The sequence below is a fragment of the Podarcis vaucheri genome (assembly GCF_965113315.1).
Source record: "Podarcis vaucheri genome assembly, chromosome: 6".
NCBI lineage: Eukaryota > Metazoa > Chordata > Lepidosauria > Squamata > Lacertidae > Podarcis > Podarcis vaucheri.
In genome coordinates, this window is record NC_138764.1 from 76,522,549 (window position 1) to 76,542,839 (window position 20,291).

The 20,291-nt window shown below is 45.2% G+C and overlaps 1 protein-coding gene across 4 annotated transcripts in view; it reads left to right on the forward strand.

The window, feature by feature from the left end:
* The window catches only part of MTCL2 (microtubule crosslinking factor 2), a 97,665-nt gene extending 77,684 nt beyond the window's left edge, over positions 1-19,981 (forward strand). For 3 of the 4 annotated variants that reach the window (XM_082228623.1, XM_082228625.1, XM_082228624.1), the window contains exons 12-15: positions 1,149-1,220; positions 2,436-2,506; positions 4,458-5,916; positions 7,207-19,981. In XM_082228623.1, coding sequence (XP_082084749.1) covers positions 1,149-1,220; positions 2,436-2,506; positions 4,458-5,916; positions 7,207-7,356 — 1,752 coding nt within the window. In that variant the 3' untranslated portion in view covers positions 7,357-19,981. The remainder of the gene's footprint in view (positions 1-1,148; positions 1,221-2,435; positions 2,507-4,457; positions 5,917-7,206) is intronic. The other variant, XM_082228626.1, reaches the window with a different exon arrangement.
* The last annotated feature ends 310 nt before the right edge of the window (positions 19,982-20,291 follow it).

Here is a 20,291-nt window from a genome sequence, read left to right on the forward strand (position 1 = left end):
AGAACTCCCTGGGTGACTTCCAGCCAATCACTATCAACTAGCCTATTTCTCAAGGTGGTTGGGAGAAGGACAACTCTGCATGCTTTCTGAGCATCATGGAGGAAGGGCAGGATAAAAGCATAATAATAATATGAATCAGGATAATGATGCTGGCCAACAAATGCCTATCCCCTAGGCTTCCTTGTTCCCATGAATACATGCATGTGCTTGCATGTAGCACACACGCTAGCGGGGCACACATAACCCCCCTCTTGTGCAGAGCTGCCAACATGATTTTCTGGTTCCAGGTTCCAACAAAATTCTACTGGGTGATGCTGAGTAGGACTAACATTCGATACAACCTTATATAAGAAGATAAATTTGTATATAATCTGACTGCACTTGCCATTATATGCAATTTTATGTCCTTTTTTGCAGATGGGGTACAGGGTCCAAATATAAATCTGGATCCACACACAATTAATAAGCTGACTGGCAGCCGGAGTGTCAACATATTAAGCTTTCCCCATGATTTCCAGACTAGAAGAGGCTTGACCTGTTGCATTTCTGCCTGCCTCACAGCTGTTACAGACACAAAAGCCCTGCCTTCCCTCCACCACCACACATCCCATCCCAAACCATGCAGAGAAATCAAGGTTCATGAATTGTGAACCAGCTATGTTACTGTAGATGCATGTGTGTTTTGGACATCAGTAGGCTACAAATGAGGCACCTAAATAAAATTGAGACCCTCTATCATCTCTCCTGTAGATTTTGTGTGATCTGCAACAGTGGAATAGATCCGCCTGTCCCCCAGTGGCACACTAAACACATTCCTTTGCCAGCAGTTAATGTTTCATTGACTGATCCCCAGCCTGACCCTCTGTCAAAATGGATCCTAAGCAACACATCTGCCCCCAAGCTCCAGTTTCTCTATTAGTGATTGATTTTTTGAAACAATGTCTCTGCCAGAAATATGTGGGTGCTGCAAGGAACACCCAATATCCCCCGAGTACTGTGATGCCAGTGGGATGTCCCTGCAGGGGCTGAACTTTGCAATGCACTCATTAGAAACTGAACAAAAAAAAGGTTATTGTCCACTGCAATGCCACGTAGAGGACAAATTGGCTCATGTGCAGGCCCAGCACTAGAATTGCTTTGTCTTTCAGCTGCAGAAGGGAGCTGACCTCTGGGCTTTGAAAAACTCTGAAATGGAGAAGCATGGCAGTAGCTGGAAAGAGGTAAGCTGGGCAGGAACGGCTTTGTCCTAACCTGTAAAATTCAGGCAGAGATGACATGTGTTGGGTATGAACTAAAACCTTTCCTCAGAAAGGTGAATGGAAGCTGTAGAATTATGCTGGGGACAAATTATAAGGGAATGATCACATTTGATACTTGTGAGCATTCCAGATGCCTATGGTTGGCTGTGTGGTGTAGTGGTTAAGAGCGGTAGACTCGTAATCTGGTGAACCGGGTTCGCGTCTCCGCTCCTCCACATGCAGCTGCTGGGTGACCTTGGGCTAGTCACACTTCTCTGAAGTCTCTCAGCCCCACTCACCTCACAGAGTGTTTGTTGTGGGGGAGGAAGGGCAAGGAAAATGTTAGCCGCTTTGAGACTCCTTCGGGTAGTGATAAAGCGGGATATCAAATCCAAACTCCTCTTCTTCTTTGGATGCAGAGTTAGCTTTACCTTCTCCTGGTCCAGCAAGGCATTCACTTAATAGGTTATATGTCTCTTATTACTTATGGTGAGGATATTAGGAATGTGTTTCCTGAGAGGGGCTGCGTGACAGACAGAAATTCAACAGGGCCAGCTATTTCCAACTCTGCGCCTTTGTGCTGAGGAATGCTGCATTTGTTGAATTTACCTGCATGCATTAAAATATCCTAGCCTTGGTCATGATTGCTATTTTTGATCTCTTAATAGCACTTCCGATTTCAGCTAACTTTGCAGTGCATTTCTATGAAAACTGTAACACCTAGAGCAGGGGCCAACAAACTTTTCCAGCAGGTCCACTGTCCCTCAGACCTTGTGGGGGGCTGGACTATATTTTGAAAAAAATAATAATGAATGAATTCCTGTGCCCCACAAATAACCCAGAGATGCATTTTAAATAAAAGGACACATTCTACTCATGTAAAAACACACTGATTCCTGGACCGTCCACAGGTCAGATTAAGAAGGCAATTGGGCTGGATCCAGCCCCTGGGCCTTAGTTTGTCTACCCATGACCTAGAGCAATGAGCATTTTGACTGAGCTCTTGACATCGCACTGAATTCTGAAATTTAGGGGAAATCCCCACAGAACCCTTTTTTGTTGCTTAAGTGCAAAGTGAAGCCTTACATTCCTCTGGGAAGCTGACCCCTCTGCCCTCTTTAGCTAAGCTTCTCTAGGCCTGCCATGATGTTGCAAGGCACTACTGATGATAAAAGGCCTCTCTAATGTTCCTTTCAGACTCTCAATGAGAAAATCACCGACAAAGAAACTGTTTCCGAAACAGACATGAAAGGAAGCAACTTAAAAAGGTGAGATGTGTGCAGCTTCTAAGTTTTGCTTCTTCCTTCAACTCTTCACCATCTGGAAAACAGTCAGCTGGCTCCTCTAGCCATACTCAAGCTTAACAATTGGCGAGAAAAGCACACTGAGGCCATGGGGTGCGGTAACATATGTTTTCCTTCTCTGTGTATAACTGGTAGCTGGCAATACCTGATGCCACATTGGGGCAGAAAATATAGACTGCTTGGTTGTTTGCATGTGAGTCTATCTGTATAATTTACCAGCTTCCATACCTCTGCCTTCAGCAAGTGTAAATACACAAGATGCATATTACCATGGAACTATTTGACCCTCATTGCATCTCTCAGGGACAGAACTAAATGGTGTGCATGCTCATATTTCTTATCATGCTTTTATTCTACTCCCTTGTTGAAAACACAAAACATGTTACCTTGATAATGGTATTGCCTTTTAATCACTGTATGCTATTATTTCCCCCCACCTGTCTTCCTTGTGTTCCCTGTAGGTGATTATTTAGGACAGGGGTAGGGATTTTGTGGCCACCCAGATGTTGTTAGGCTCCCAATGCCCATCAGCCCCAGTCAGCAAGGTTACTGGTCAGGGACAGTGTTAGAAACTGAGATATGAAAGCTAGGAGCTAAATAGCACCTTAAACCTAGGTTATAGGCACCACAGTGGAGTGTCTAGGTGTGCTTTTTTATAACAAGAATACAAAGCTGAAAAAGAATGAACTGCAACTAAAACCTTATGTTCATTTTTCACATGATCTAGGCCTCATTTGAAGACTGCAAAAAAAACCACCACCAACGCCATACTTCCCCTGACTGCCCCCCTGATATTCTTATGAGAGTCCCTTCTCTAGTCTTCAGAGAGTGGCTGGAAGTGGGGAGGCAGAGAAAGGTCCTCCTTTCCTACCACTCTGCAGTTTTAATTTGAAATCTCAAGTGCAGTACCAGAGCTCTGCACCCAGAGCTCAGAAACTGCTCAAACTATATGAAATTCCCTGTCACAAAATGTGCCTAGAACAATGGGAGTTTTGAACGCTGGTCAGGGATGAAGGGCACTGTAGCCCAGCGATATTTGGAGAGCCACAGGTTCCACATTCCTGATTTAGAAAAAAAATATGTAAAATGCAGACAATAATTCCTAGTGAGCCTGAGCAAAAGAGTACCCCATATATTCTTTTAGGAGATTCTTAGTGCAAAATGAGTTGTTTCCCTTTTCACACTGTATGGGACAATACAGGAGTGGGAAGTGGGACCTTCTGTTGAGCTTCACAGCAATTCTACTGCAAGAGAAGTGCTCTCTCTGTGTGGAGTCACGACTTTCAGAGGCAATAAGAGCCTAGGACTAAAGCTCTGTGCAAAGAATCACACCCCGTGTGTGTGTGTGTGTGTGTGTGTGTGTGAGAGAGAGAGAGAGAGAGAGAGAGAGAGAGAGAGAGAGAGACAGGATTAGGTGGCATTAATGTGAATACAATGAACTCACCACAGTTACTCTCACTTCTGTTTTGGCAATGCACAGCCTTCTCTGCACATGCATCAATTATGGATCTGGGGGTCATTTCCCAACATTATTTACCCTACTCATAACTCATGGGATAATGGAGATAGTGGGGAATGGCAGAAGACATTAGCCTTTCTAATGTCAGAATGTCCAAATGGAAGTTTGGAATACAAAATTTGAAAGGCGGGTCTGCAGACATCCATCTGTCTTCTGTCCATTCTGACATTATTGAAGGCATGCCTTCCATCCTATTTTTCTTGCTTTCCTGGTCATCTTAAGAGATGACTTGGAAAATAATAGGAGAATTGGCCATCATCTGTAGGAACCATGAAGCAGGAAAGTAGATATAGCCCAACCAGGAAAAAGCTTCTACTTAGGAAGGACAGAGCTTGGAGGTAGAAATAAGACACCTTCCCTAATAAATGTGCTTGCTCCCTTCTCTTTTCTATCCAGGACCAAGTCAGTCTCCTCAATGTCTGAATTTGAAAGTTTGCTTGATTGTTCTCCTTATCTTCCTGGCAAAACCAGTCCCGTCATCGCAGACAACGTCCGCAGCAAAAAGGGCTCTCCAGCTACACAGGTGTTGCCTGACACTTTGAAGGACCCTGCAGGGTTTGCCCCCAATAACTGTGCCTATCTGAATAGTGAGCAGCCCATGCCAGAGAGCCTGACCACAGAGAAGCTGGATGTCTCGTCATGCAACTTCACCCAGACAAGCAGCTTCTCTGTGCAGGATCAGGCCCAGAAACATGTGCAGAGAAGCCACACTGCTCCCGACAAGACTGGGATCCGCATATATTATAGCCCACCGGTGGTACGTAGGTTGGAATCGCCCCTAGTACACAAGAGAGACGGGAAGATAATGGTTGAGCCTGGCTTCCTGTTCACCATGGCCAAGCCCAAGGAAGAATCGGACAGCTCCGAAAATATGTACAGCCGGTGGCTGTGCAACTTCTCTAAGCAGCACCGAGAGCTGCTTGACAGCAGTACTGTTAGCGAGAAAGCTGTGGCCCCTGTGCCCAGATTTCCGCCTTCCTTGCATGACCTTGAGATCTCCGGCAACATGAGCGATGACATGAAGGAGATCACCAACTGTGTCCGGCAAGCTATCCGCTCCAGCTCCCTGGAGAGAAAGGTTAAGAGCACTTCCAGCCAGACAGTGGGATTGGCCAGTGTTGGTACCCAGACTACCCAGTCTGTCAGCATCGGTCTGCAGACAGACATGCCCAGGGGCAGCATACACAGCAGCAAGAGCTGGTCCCCACGAAGCTCCTCCCTTATATCCGTTCGCAGCAAGCAGATCTCGACCTCTCTGGACAAAGTCCACTCCAGGATCGAACGGCCCTGTTGCTCCCCCAAGTATGGCTCTCCGAAACTCCAAAGAAGATCATCTTCTAAGCTGGACAACTCCAAGGACCGAAGCCTGTGGAACCTCCATCAGACTAAACAGAATGGCTCAGCCTGGGCTCGTTCCACCACCACTAGAGACAGCCCTGTTCTCAGCAACATTAACGACGGCCTGTCCAGCTTGTTCAATGTTGTGGAGCATTCTGGGAGCACAGAGTCCATCTGGAAGCCAGGATGCCAGGAAAGCAAAGCCAAGCCAGAAACTCCTAAGTACGGGATAGTGCAGGAGTTTTTCCGGAATGTGTGTGGCAGAACTCAGAGCCCCACTTTGGCTCCAGAGAAAAAAGACCTGGTAGGAGGAGACAACAACAGCAGCAGCAGCAAGAAGCCAGAGCATTCCTCCTCAGTTGTGCTCCAGCAGTCGGAAAACGCCCCCAAGGTCCTTGACAAAAAGCCCTTGAAGCAGAGCTGCAGTGAGGAACCAAAGCTGTCCATCCCAGGCCAAGGTGGCAAGGACAGAGCCTTAAAGGAGCCAGACATCATCTCTGCTATTATTGCCAATGAGGTAGTGCTTGCTTGCTTTAAGACAGGGGTGGGAGACTTCAGGCCTGGGGACCAAATCTCTCTACCTGGCTCTCAGAACCAGAATATACCCCTTGCTGACCCTTCTTCACACCCCAAGTGCTTATGCATGGTTAAAATATATCTGAACTCTGATAACCCCTTTTGGCTGCCTGGATAGAGGATGGTGTGCATGTGTATAGAAACTAGCCTGCTGTACAAAAGTATAATTTACATCAGTTGTTCCAACCAAAAGGTTCTCCACCACTAACCTGCCCCTGCCTTCAGCCCTTCTGTGAGCTGAAATGTAGCATACAGTGGTGCCTCGCAAGACGAAATTAATCCGTTTCGCGAGTCTCTTCGTCTTGCGAATTAGCGGCTTAGCGGCTATTAACGGCTTAGCAGCTTAGCGGCTATTAACGGCTTAGCGGCTTTAAGAAAAAGGAAACAAACTCGCAAGAACTCGCAAGACGTTTCGTCTTGCGAAGCAAGCCCATAGGGAAATTCGTCTTGCGGAACGACTCAAAAAACGGAAAACTCTTTCATCTTGCGCGTTTTTCGTCTTGCGAGGCATTCGTCTTGCGAGGTACCACTGTAGCATTATCTCCTGTCCACTGCATACTTCAAGGGCCAGAAGCAAGGATGTCAACAACCACCATCGTATATTGCTTTGGCCACCACTAAGCACTTAAAGAGACAAGGGGTCAGGTTTGGCAAGTGGAACTTCCCTGCTCTCTCCTCTTCCTGTGTGTGCCATGTTCCAGAGGGTTGGGCTGTGTCAGCTCAGCTTACACAAGGCACAGGTAATCAGAAATGTCTTGCTCCAGAAAAATCCCAGTGGCACCAGGCAAACCTCCCTGTTCCATAACTAGGGTGCCACTACCAAAAAGACCCTCTCCCTGGTAATTACCTGCCTCACTTCATTCTGAGGGGGAACTCTAAGCAGGTACGTGCGGGAGAAGGCAATAACCGGGTCCTAAACTATTTAGTTAAAAACAGCACTTCACCTGTTGCTAGGCTTTGAATGATGCATTTCAGCTATTCGTTGTGCTTCAAATACATTATCTTCATATCATCCCTGTGAAGTCCTACTGCATTATCATCTCCATATTGCGGATTTGTTGCAGGGGGTGGGTCAGAGCATAATGGTATACCTTAACAAGGCCATGTAGGGAGTTTCTTGCTGGAGCAAGATCCGAACAAGGTTCATGTCCTTTAACCGCCACGCTGTGACAGATCTCAAGTTGTCCATCCTTTTTCACACGCTCCCCTTTCCTTCTGTCTCTCTTTGCAGGATGTTGCCTGTGATTGCAGCTCCCAGTCGCTGACTTCCTGTTTTGCTCGGCCGTCCCGCTCAGCTGTCCGCCACTCCCCTTCCAGGTGCAAGCTGCACCCTTCTGACGGCAGCCGGGTAGAAGAGAAAGCAGGGCCTCTGAGTGAGTGAGAGGGCTGTGCTTGCTGCCGTGCTGATGGAAGAGCAACCTATGCGCTGGAACTGCCAGTCCCTCTGACACCTCTGGGACTGGCTACTTCTGAGCCAGCTGCAGATGAGGGGCTCTGCTCTTAGATACCCAGGGTGACACCACGCATCTCCTGTCTCACCTCAGCTCAACAGGGATACCGGCAGCACAGAGGCTGTGCTACGTGGGCAGGGGACAGAGTGGGAGAGTCTTGCTAGAGGTGTGGTTTCTCGGTCACTGAAAACCTTTCTGTCCCTCCCCCCTCTCAGTGGGAACATGACCTACAAGAGCTGGACGTTGCCAGAGTCTCGTGAAGCAGTCGGTGCTGTTTCCATGGCATTGGGTGTGTGTGTGAGAGAGAGAGAGAGAGAGTGTGTGTCGCCAGTTCGAGGAGATGCATCTCTCTTCTTTGTGAAAAAGGCATCACAGTGAGGGATTAAGGAGCGCAGTATCAACAAAGCTGCTTGGCCCTCCCTGCCTTGGTGGGGAAGGAAAACAGCAGTCCTTCAGGAAACGCTAGACAGCTGGTTTCAAAGCCTTAAGAACTCCTCTCAGAACAGCTGTACTATAGGATTTCCCCAGAACGAGGCATTCAATATGGTGTACAGAGAAAGAGGGCGGGGGGAGGGTGCTAGCAAAATTGCCACCAGGAAATGCCACCATAGCATAAGTGCTCCAGGCCGTTGTGTACAAGTAGATTGGGAAAGCCCTGGATTTGCTCTGCAACCATATTTGCATGGGTAGTTTTCCCCAGGTGTGCCCAGCATACAATACCAGCACTGGGCCATGCACCCAGCCTGCACTGTGGTCTATTCAGAGTGCTGACACTCTTAATAAAACAAGAGTACGGTTTTGCACTACCAGTTCTCCTGCACCTGACCTGTGGGAAACAGCCATGCAAGCATGGTCTGTGTTGCCTTCCTGTCCACATGCATCAGACTTCCCATGATTACTGAAAAGCATCAGTAGACCTGGACTTTTTCTTCTTCAGGCCTCTGATGCCATCTCCATGGCTCAGAACAATTGTTGCTTTGTATCCGCCTCTGTGCTTGGCTGCTGCGGTGCAGTTGAGCACCAGGAGTTCACAGAAAGATTATGCTGAGTCCTCCATGTCTACAATTCCAGTCTGTTTCCATTTCTCCATATCCCACACAATGGGTAGCTGTAGTTATTCCTAAGGAGAGTTGCTTCTGTCATTTGTTGTTGCTTGTTTTTCAACTGGAAATCTCAAAACCCTTTGTGATCAATTTGCCTCTAAGAATAGTTTAACAGAGAGGAAATTGCTTGAGTGCATAGGTGAACAAGCACAGAGCCCATAGAATGAAAACACAGGTGAGACAGTGAATGGGTAGAAGAGGTACCATCTTTTCAGTGCTGCAGAACATTCCAAGTTCCACAGGAGGCTGGGGGTTGTGTGCCAGCTGCATATCTCAGGGCAGAGCTTCTCCTATGTCACACTCTCCAATGGTTGCTGCCAGTGCTCTACTAAATATTTTGATGGTTGCTAGTTCCTGTGAGTCAACCCTCTTCTAGAGAAAAGGTATTAATGGGGATCCTTCAGCATCCGGTGTAGTGCATTATCTGCTCATACAAACAACTTTCAGGGCTCCAGCAAAGGATCTCTCTTTTCATGGACTCTTCTGCTTTGCTGAGGGATTTGGGGAGCAGGCAGGTTTTGCTTCTCCCCACCTCCAGATTCAGTAGCACAGATTTGTGTGTATTGCAACACTTCTGCAGGGATGTGATCTGAAAGGTAGGACAGTATGCGAGAGCAAGCCCTGGCTTCCTTGGAAGTACCCTTCCAAAGAGAGCTGGCTCTTCAGGAACTGTACCACTTGAGACTGCAGCTGGGGGATCAGAAGTTAGAGTGGTTGTCCATGTAAAAGAGAAAAAGCAACTCAAATCTCCCAGCGGATAGAAAACTTGAATGTCAGGCAGAATAATCAGCTAGAACACACTCTACCTCTGACATGTCCGCTTTCCACAGGCAGGACACATGATGTGAGCAATTGTTTAAACTAGCCACGTCACCCACTCGTGAAGTGGTATAGTCACATGGAAGGGCTGTGTACTATGTGGCTTTTTGTTTAAAAATATACATCTGCCTTCAGAGAGGATTCGGGAGGAATATTCTTTAGAGGTGCAGTAGAACCTCACTGATCCATATCAGAAGCTCAGTGGGTCAGTTTTTTTGTTATTATTATAAAACAGCGGGTCGTCCTTATAGTCTGCAGAGAAGATTATCACAGCCGCCTCTATCAGTGAGATTAAAAAAGAGGCTTGGAAAGCTGAAATGAACATGAAGCTTCTTAAACCCACAAATCTTTGCAAGCAGGCAACTTTTTTTAAAAAAAATAATCTTCTGAAACCTGCATGCATTTTGGCTGACTTTCAATTGATACCTTGCAAGTCATAATTTTTAATTTGTATTTTTAATTTGAGTTTTAGGTTTTTGTCATATGTGTGATAAAATTCAGAAGTTCAATTCATTATGTAGCTAATTAGTAATGCAGCAATGTAAATGTCTGTGACATCATATTATTTAAAATAACTTGCAAAACAGGAAAAATATTGTTTGTTTTATTTTTTGTAAACTTTTGACATGTTTACAACTGAAGAGACCATAGACATGGCTTGGTGTACTTTGTGCTAATTTTCTTTCCTTCTAAATTCTGCACCAAGCTAAGCTGAATTTTGCAGTGAATAAATTCTGCTGACTATATTTGCTTATTTTTGCCTACTATTATTCTGCTTCTCCAAGGCATGGAGAGGGGCAATTTCTGGGCAGAACAGGGTGACTTCACCCTGGCACCTGGAGATCCAGCTCAGCCCCATATCCTCTGCTCCTCGGAATTAACTAAGACCACTCATCCCATTTCTCATATACTTTCATGCACATCCTTGCTTTAAGGACTAGAGTGGCTCTCATATGAGCTAGAACTGAGAGGTTTTGCTGTTGCAATCTCTCCACATCCCCAACGAGGAATATTTCTGATTGATTGGTCTCAAATATTTGCAGCTCACTTATCACTAACACATCATAGTCCATCTGCCTTGGTCCTTCCACTGAATCTTCTTCAATTGTAAGCTCTATTGTTTCTTTACAAAAACATTAGCTGAAAGAGACCAAGAAGCCATTCATAAAATGGTATTTGAGGAATGAATGATTCCTCTGGGAATCATATCTTGAGTGCCTCTTACTCTACAGAAAACTACTGCTTGCTTTCTCGTCAAGTGACGGGCACCTGATCCTCCTACAGCCTTCCTTGTTCTGAAGTGCATGTCCATTATGTTTATTATTAAAGGTCCATGGGTCAGATTCAGCTAGCCCATTCCACCACCGGAAGCCAGTGCAAGGACTCTCACTAGCACTTTGGGGCTTCTCCCTGCTCTTCTCCCCCCCATGCCTTCCTCCAGATCTGCTCTGCAAGGTCAGTGCAGTGTACAGTGGGAGGAAAGCTGAGATCATTCTGTCGGGCAGTAAATGCTTGTGCTGATGGAGTGACCTCCATTGTGCTGTATTGAATTCTACCCCATGTTCCTATTTTTAGCAACAGAGATGCTTCAGGGGGACCTGCAACTTCATCTACCTGAGTTCTTTGTGCTTGCTTTCAAAGACGCGCACATAGGATTGCAGCCGAAGGGAGACATAACAGTTTCACTCCCCATAGCGTTGCTCTCCAAGATGTCTCTGTTTGGTTTGCATTAAAAGCAGGAAAAGCAAAACAACATCAGGGCTTTGGTATTCCCTGCAGCCAATTGATCAGTTTAGTATACTTTTTTCCTGTGCTTTGGGCACCTTCAGAATGTATAGCTGGTGAGGTTAAACTAAATCCCAGCGAAGGCTCATTGAAAGCGTCTCTCTGCTTCCTGTTTTGATGCAGCAACAGGCTATGTTGAGCACTGGCCAAGGGACAGAGAAACCAGCGTATCTTTAAATCCTTGATCTCCGAAGGAGTTTCTTTAAATACTGCTATTCTCTAAATTTGGGAGCAGGGAGCTAGGTGAGGCAGGCAGAAGATGAGCTAAAATAAAAATACCTATTGGATTATGAGATTGCAGGTGCAAAGCCGGGGGCACTGTCCTTGTATGACAGTCTGTGGATCTGCTGATTGTGTTTCACGGGGATACTTGGCTCATTCTCGGGGGAGAAAATCAGCCCTGACATCTAATATGGAGCTGGTGAAAAATTATTTCAGGGGCCTGGAGGAGGCTGGAAGCAACTCTGCGGAATGCGGCCAGACATTCCCAGCCTAAGAACCTGTATGCTGGTAATTGCCTGGATATACTTGCTTGGCTTAACAGACAGGCTGCTAACACTGCCTTGGCAGAGCAAAGGGAAAAAAGGGCCAGCACCACATTGCCAGGTATAGGATTCTCTTGAAGCCAGTTCCTGCATTACTTGAACGGCATTCACTTGCAAAAGTGCAAGGGCCCTCCACATTCCCTTTCAGGCAAAATTGCAGGGAATCTGAATCCCAAGGCATTATTGCTTCTGTGGGCAAGCACATTTAAAGTGACATAAGGACTATTGGTAAGCACTGTAAGTCAAAATCAAAATAGCGTGCAGCTACTGAAAGACAATGGGGCAAAATACACAAGGAATGGTGTCGGGCAGGAGCTACAACAAGCACATTATAGCCCCCCACCCCCGATAATGTGGGACTCACATTATTCACTCTCAGGGCTGTGGGTTCAGAAGGTTATTTATTCAGCACAGCCGATTTAGCATTGATTCCTGTGAACTGCTGCAGCCTTTTCCTAGGTGGCTGAGCTGCTTCCTTTTGGCAGGCCAGCAAGATCCATGCAAATATCACATCTGTGGCCTTGTTCTCTGTCTCCATCCAACTGTGTGAGTGTTTCAGTTACCACTAGCAAATGCAGAGCTTGTAGCAACTAGGCTGTGCCGTCGCCACCAAGCGCCTTACTGTGCCAGGGGAACGGAGATGGTCTGCCTTGCTCTTGCTATCTTCCACATGCAGAGCTGGGCAGAAGCTGGGTCTATTCTCATCAATAGAGCAGAAATGCAAAGCAGACACTGGCAGCTGTCCGGCTCAGGGCTGGGCAGGATTTTCTGGGGCAGCCCCTTTCTATTCCTTGCATGAGTTTGTAAAACGGGGTGGGCAGGGAGTGGGGGTTAAAACATGCTTGCTAACTCCTGGTGTAAATACTTCCTTTTGAGATGGTTTTTAGCATTTTCATTGGGAAATCCTTTTTTAAAAAGAATCTTCTACTTTTTGGATTGTGATTCCCATCCCCCATTTTGACAAAAATGCCTTTTAATTATTTGTATATTCTTAAAAGTTTGTCTTACTCTGTAAATAACTGTGCTATTTCTTGAGTATTGGAGTTTATGGATCCTGAGATACTTTGTCATTAGCAAGTAGCAGCTCTTGCCCCCAGGCAAAAGAAAACTTGCAGCATCCCTTTTGCCAGCAACGCTCCAATCAGCAACATGTCTCCATTCCCACAGCAGTTGGGCTTTACCTTGGCAAGGTTGGTGTGGAAGGCTTGTTACTGAGCACATCCTGAGATGTGGACAGAGGGTGCAATCTGATCCACAGCTTTGAAGGAATCTCAGCAGAAACTGGGCCACCCTGATCAGCATCCCTGGGGGGACTGGCTGTTGTAAAAATGGCTCCATCCAAATTTTACAGGAGCTAATTCAACTACTAAGTTTCCTGTGCTCACAACTGGTTAAGTTGGTCCTGTCCTGTTTTCTAGTTCCCCCCTGTCTCCAAGAAAATCTGTGCATAGCTGAGGGTCTTGGTCTTCCTCCATTCCCATGCATCCCATGTGTGCTCTCAGCCCATGTAAAACCCTGCAGCACTTAATGTACAGGTGGATTATTAGTTATTGCCAGTTCAATTCATGCTGAAATCTCTGTCCATCACCCCTTGCTCTCATGCTTCCTGCAGGGATCCTAGCTCTGTGCATGCGCAATTACTTTGAACTGAGTTGTGTGCAACACAGCACTTGTGTATGGTCTGAAGGCAGTTGAGGCCACAATCTTGCTGAAACTAAGTAGGTCTGGATGTGGTCAGTGCATGGATGGTGACCATCTCCAAACCCCCATGTATGTATGCCACCTTGGGAGCGGTGTCTCATGATGGGTGAAAGGTGGCATATAAATATAAGGAAAAAAAATTCTTATAGAAAGGATTCTCGGGAGGCTGCAATTCTGAGTGTCAAATAAATTCGAAAAATACTTAACCCTTTCCATTTCAGTTGTCTCCCTGCTCAGAACTGCCTCCTTGCTTTTCCTCATGAGCAGTTCCAGATGTATATATACAAGGATAAATGAGTATCTGGAGCACCATAAGGATGAAGCAACTTGGGGCATTTTGAGCAGAGCAGCAATCTGCAGTGAAAGGTTTGAGTTCCTTCTCCCGCAACTCTGCAAAAAATTGCAACCGCCTGAAGATTTTTTGGGGGGCACTTTACATATAATTTTTCATTTGCCCATGACACTGGCTTTTGTCAGTAGGGGGGGAGGGGTCAGGGGTCTGTCTGAAAAAGCTCTGCTTGCCATTTTCTCCTGCTTCTGCTAGAAAGCTGGTTTGCAACCATTTCTTCCCAAACTGGGGCAGTCTTCCCACAGATAACTCTGCCAACTCTTTTTATCTGTTCTGTCACCTCTTTGCTCTCTCTGCAACCCCCCCAGCCCAACTCACAGGTGAAAACAAAACTTCTCCACCCTACACACAATTAATATATGGAATTCTCTGTTCCAGTGTGTGCTGATGGCCACTCTTTAGATTCAAAAGGCAATTAAATGAATTTGTGAATGGGGATCTTTATATCAGTGACCGTTAGACATAATGGAACACCCATGTGTAGATGTACTATGTCACTGAATACCAGTTGCTGATGGGAGGGGGGAGCTGTTGCCTTCACCCCCTGCTTATGGGCATCCCATAATTATCTGGCTAGCCACTGTGGGAAACGGCACCGGTTTAGAGGGATGTTTGTCTGATCCAGCTGGTCTCTTGCGAGTAAGGGTAAAATAAATGGCGCCTTAGAAAGAGAGGAAAGCAAGCTAGTGTTGAAGGGTTCTTAAGTCATCACCACTACAACTCTTTACACATAAGCAGCTTCCCATATGAGACTGAGGCAATAAATTAATTGTGTGAGGACTTTGCCGCTTCAACAGTCTGGGGCCGAGTACATACAATAAATTTCCCAAGTCTGAAAGGGCCATAGATGCCTGTATTACGCACACTTATCTGCCCCCTTTCCCATCCTGCTATAGTAAAATGGGTTTGCCGGATTTTTGAAGCACAACAAAACCAATTCGAACAGAGATCACAGGAAGTGGCTACTACTAAACCATAGTTCAGCACTGTGCCCATGAACAGCAGTGAGTCTCAGGTTCAAGGGCTCCTGCTTCCTCTCTTGTGTTCAGCCAGGAGGAGACAGAAAACTTTCGCTTTCATTTTCAGCTAACCAATGTTGCTCATTATGTCTGAACTGAGAACTGTGGTTTGTGTTAACTGTGATGTAGGAAAACAAGCTAGGATAGGTAACTGTGGTTTGAAGACGGCTTATTTCCCTAAATCATAATTAACGCGAGGCATGGTTTGTCCAGGTTCGGAGATAACAACCACAGTTTGTTGAAAATGGAAAGGAAAGCTTTCAATCTCCTTAGGCAATTGCAGCCAAGGAGAGGAGCTCACTGCCACTCATGTACGTAGCACTGAACGGTGTGCTAATAAGGCCAGTCTGTGTACTGAAGGGCACAATAATCACATACAAAACTAGAAGAAGAGGAACTTTTCCAGATTACAATACTATTAATCAGTCGGGTGGGTGTGCATCTAGGTGACCTACTGACATTGGGTGGGTTTTTTCTCCTGGAATTTCATCATGGCACTACTGTTGAATGCTGGTCCTAAATATAGCTAACCACAAGCAGACCATACCCTAAGCTTTGTGCCTCCTGCTGGTAGAACATGGAGCACTTGCAGCTGTCTGGCTTTTATAGGGAAATCCTCCCCTCTTGCCTAATAAAAGGGAGTCAAGTGACAACAGGTGCTCACACTTTATCATGTTGCCACCTTAGAAGTGGTCAGGCTATGGCCAAACTCCTGTTACAACCATCCCCATTCCCATTCCCTAAAAAGAATAAAGGCAAGGGGGTCTGTCGTGTAAGGGAAGAATTCCTAGAGCCTCAAGTGGAAACAAGAGTCTATCCTAGCTTTCAGACTAGACTTTTAAGGAGAGGCATTTCTCCTCTTACCCTGTTAACTTTCCTATTCATACCCAGTTTAAACACGTTTCTGGCATGTTTTCAAGACAAACTGATACACACAACACTGCATATTGCTAGTGCCATGATATGACTGCTTTTGCTGCCCCTTTCAGGTGTGTGCCAGGGATCCATGGCCGGGGTTTGAATCTTACCTATGCTAAATGCCTAAGTGACTGGTGCCCCTGTTTAAACAGTGATGTCTGTCTAGTGGAATGCCATGTGGGTAAACTCTTGTGTCGTCGTTTTTAATGTGCTGTTATCATGTTTCAACCAGGTCCCATTCCCTTGGATTTTGCAATATCCCTTCACAGATTTTCAAACACTTTTTCCCCCTTTTGCTTTCGTTGCATCAGCAAGCACTGAGTCTTGGCCTCATTTCTTCTGCTGGCCTTTTCGTGCAATGTTTTGCTTTAATTGTGCCCTCCCTGCTTTGGCAGGTGCCTCTTCCTTTGTTTTCACCTCCTTGTTTGCAGTGGAGATTCCCTTCCATTCTTGATGTTGCTTCTCTTCTTTTGTTTGATCATTTAGTCTTTATTTGCCTTCCTCTCACTCAGCCTTTGCCAACCTGGTGCCTTCTAGATGTTTTCAACTCCCATCTTCCCCCTAGCCAGCATGGCTGGGGCTGGAGGACGTTGTGGTCCAAAACGTCTGGAAGGCCCCAGGTTAGCAAAGGTTGCTGTAGCCCTCTTCCACTTTTCCACTTCCCTAATGCTTTATGCTCCTTGGCATGACGTCCCATTGGCACTCCTCATCTCCACCATAAGCACCACTGTGCTGTCTCAGGGCTGATTCAAATCACTAAATTTCACCACATGATCCTGTACATGTAAACTTACTCTCTGATTGTGGCTGCTGCATTTTTAGCACACAACTGCAGGGGCAAATTCAGCAGTGTGAACAGAGCTCTGTAGTCCCCAGCAATGTATATGTCTAATTTTTATTTCACATGCATATTTCAATGTTCCAATTTTATTATTTTAATCCTCATATGTTATATATTACGTTCTTCCCTCTGTATCTTCCTGAATCCACCCCCTCTTCCTTTTCTTCCTGCTAATCACCACTTGCTCCATTGTCTTACCATTCATCTTTCTTTTTCTGTTGCTGCTTCTCTTTTCTTCAGCGCTTTGTTCCTCTTTGCAACTTTTTATTTAGCATTTTCTTCCACCTCATATGCCTTCCATTCATTATTGCTTGACCACAAATCATGGTCCTTGGCTTTAAAAGCATTGTTCTCTAGAAGGTTGAATCATTCCTAACTGGTTTGTGTTTCTTTCATGTATACACCTGTAAATCTGCTCCATCCAGTTTCCAGATGAAATATGGTGCATCCCCAACCCTTCCAAAAATCTGCACCAATTCTATCTATCTATCTATCTATCTATCTATCTATCTATCTATCTATCTATCTATCTATCATCTATCTGTCTTATGAAGTAGCTCAAGGGCTGATTTTTGCTCATTTTGCTCCTTCTTTTTAAACAGGTCATAGCCACCTAGAGCAACTCATGCCATACACATTGAAAACTGAGCTACAAGTGTCCCTGGGAGCAATGGTACATAATAAGAAGTTATCCCTCCCAGGGAGATGGTTTGAGGAAAAACATGGCAACTGCCATAGGGGTAGCCATTTTTTTGCACAATGGGTCCATGAGTGCAGTCATGCTTTTTCCTTCTTAACAGTCTCCCTGGAAAGGATGGCACATCATCACATCCCCGTTCTCCCAGGGACATTTGCTGCTCCATTTCCAACATGTACAGCCAGAGCCATGATTTCTAGCTACTCCAAGTGCCCATTATCAGTTAAAAATAATGTGCAAAGCCAGGCAGAAGAGCAACTTGTGGAATTTGGTAAAGGTGTAGAGTCCAAAGCAGACCACATTCCAATCTGCATATTGGTGCAGATAAGCCGAGTTGTCTTTTGATTTCAGAACCACCAAATTCTTCAAGCGTCACTACTCCCAGTTGTATTCCAGAGTCTGACAACTACTTAATCTTCTGCTCTCCTTGTTTTTGTCCTTTTCAGATCCTACTAAGCCACCATAATTGCTCATCGGGAAATGTATTTTGGCCTGTTGACATTTTCACCTTTGACGCTTGCTTGCTTGCTTGCTTGCTTACTCCACATTTTCAGAGAGCACGTTGTGCTTCCTCATCTCCTTCAACAATTCCATTACTCCCTCCTTACACGTGATCATTTCTTCTCATTGTTTTGACTTCAACTTCTGCATTGCATACAGTGCATGGCTTTTATGCCTCTTTCTTTCACAGCGTTCACCAGACATTCACTTTGTGCTTCCCTGTCTCCTTGTTCTCATCCCAATTTCCCTCTGCCCATCACATGCTTTCATGCTCCTCAATTTAATTTCAATCCAGAGGCCCTGGCAGTCCTGATTGTCTTTCCCCCTTGCCCTTATCTTCCATCTGCTCCCTCCCTGAGTACATTCCCAACCCTTCCTCAAATGCCTTTCTTTTTAGTCTTTCTTGTTGTTCATTTCATTTATCAGTCACTTTCCACAAAGCATCTCAACTCTCCTTGAGTCATTTATCTTTCTCACATTCTTGTGGTTCCTCCCATCTTTCCTCTCTTTATCCTTCAAAATACCCCATCTCCCAGGCCCTTTACTGTTTTCAACACTTCTATCCTGCTTTTTTCTCTGACCATCTTCCATGCACACAAGTTCTGTACTTCTTCAGTCATGTATCTCCGTTTCCCTTCTGTGTTTTTCTACTGTCCTTCTGCTTTAACCCTGGCTTCCCCAGTCCCACATTGCTCCCTGATATTTTTTTTACTTATACTAGTCCCCTTGTTCATATTCAAATGCTCTTGTATCTCTTCTTTCTGCATTTCTTATTTGGTCCACCATCGACATTTACTGCTCTGTGATGCTGGTGATTGTGCTCCTTCAGTTTCATTGGTAGTGAACACACACAAACACACATTTATCATTCCCTTTTGTCCATGTGTGCAACCCTCCATTTTCCTCTTCTTATTCCAGATCTTACACATTTCTGTTATTCCAGGGATACGGTTTCTCTCTGAAATTAGCCTGTAGTGGTACTATTCCATATTTCCCATCACTCCTTTGACAGCTTTGAATAGCAGGCAATTCCCTCCCCTCCAAGTTCTTAATTTCTCTTCTTTTCCTGATTTCCTGGCTTCAGCTCATAAGAAGCCCTGATCAAAATAACACGCCACATTCATTACACTGCAGGGTAGATTTAACAGTCATCCATATCAGGCACTCCTTGTGCTGTGCAATAGGGGAGGCATTTATTGCACACTCCCACTGCATAAAGGGTTGTCTTGTTATGCATTGCACCACTCTGTAAATTATCCTTTGTCCATATTCTGGTGTAGGAGGCAGCCATTTCTTCCTGGAAAGCCACATTCCCAAAATATGTCATCAGTGCTAGCACAAAATAGCTGATATTTTACATTTTGTACTAGGGGCACATGTCCAAGGAGAAAAAACATGCCCCATCAAGTATGAAGGGCGTACACATGCAAAGTTTGGTATGTGTCTCTTAACAAAAATTGAACGTGTCTTCAGTCCTTTCCAGCTCCTGTTACAGAGTTGTTGTCTTTAAAAAGAGGACACCTAATCTAACATTCTGGAAACAATTGGGTTGTTTGTGCTGTTAAGGGCAGGATGCAGCTCATGCTTATGGTTTCTTTATGATTCCCAGCTAAGATCTGCTGGATCAGACCAAAGGCCTAACATTCTGCCTGTGGGAAGTCTGCAAGCAGGACATGGGCACAACAACTCTCCCCTACTCGTGTTCCCAGGCACTGGTATTCTGAAGCATCCTTCCTACAGTACTGGTAGCTGTTAATATTCTTAGATCTGTTTGATCCCCTTTTAAAGCTGTACCAGAGCTCCCTCTACCTGGTTGAGAGCACCATGAGCACAAATACTCACAAATTCACAATAAGAAGGGCCCCCAAGTTAGTGGCCATCATAACATTTTGTGGTAGTGAGTTCCATTGTTTACACAGTGTCTGGATGCCACCTCCAAAATTCTAGCTCTTCAGTTTGGAAGAGAAACCATTTCCACTATTGCTGTGATCCATGCTGCTATAGTCCAGAGATTCAAATTGGCCCTCCTGGTAGTTGCACCTTCTTGTTATGTTCTGACCTAGTTTTGTGTGAACATGGCAGCCATGTGCCCAGTCAACTAATGCCTTCGCTTGCCAAGAGGATTGTAAATATTCACTTTGGATTGGGGCATGTCTTGACCGTTGTTTTTGGCAAAGGGTTTCTGTGGGAGGCTGTTTCTCCAGTCTTTAGGTTGAAAAGGTTCTGTCTGGTCAATTTCTTCAATGTCCACAAGCTGGATTTTTTTTTAAAAAAACAGCAAAACAACTCCAAGTTCTCAAACACTTGTAAATGGTCTCCGGGCGTTTTACACTGAATTGTTGTAGAAAATGAGAGTCTAAAATCTGTTGAAAGAGCCATTAAAAAAACCTCTATTAAAAAAAACCTGTCTCCATTTTGTCATTTTACTTCAGTAGTCATTATGTTGTTGCTTTCAACTTCAAGTCTGACATCTGGTGTCATTGTGGCATCTTTAGGATTCTATCACTCATACATGAAAGAAAGAGGTAGAATACCCAGGAAATATCACTGCTGTAGTAACTGTTATATGGAGTCCCACACATACCGT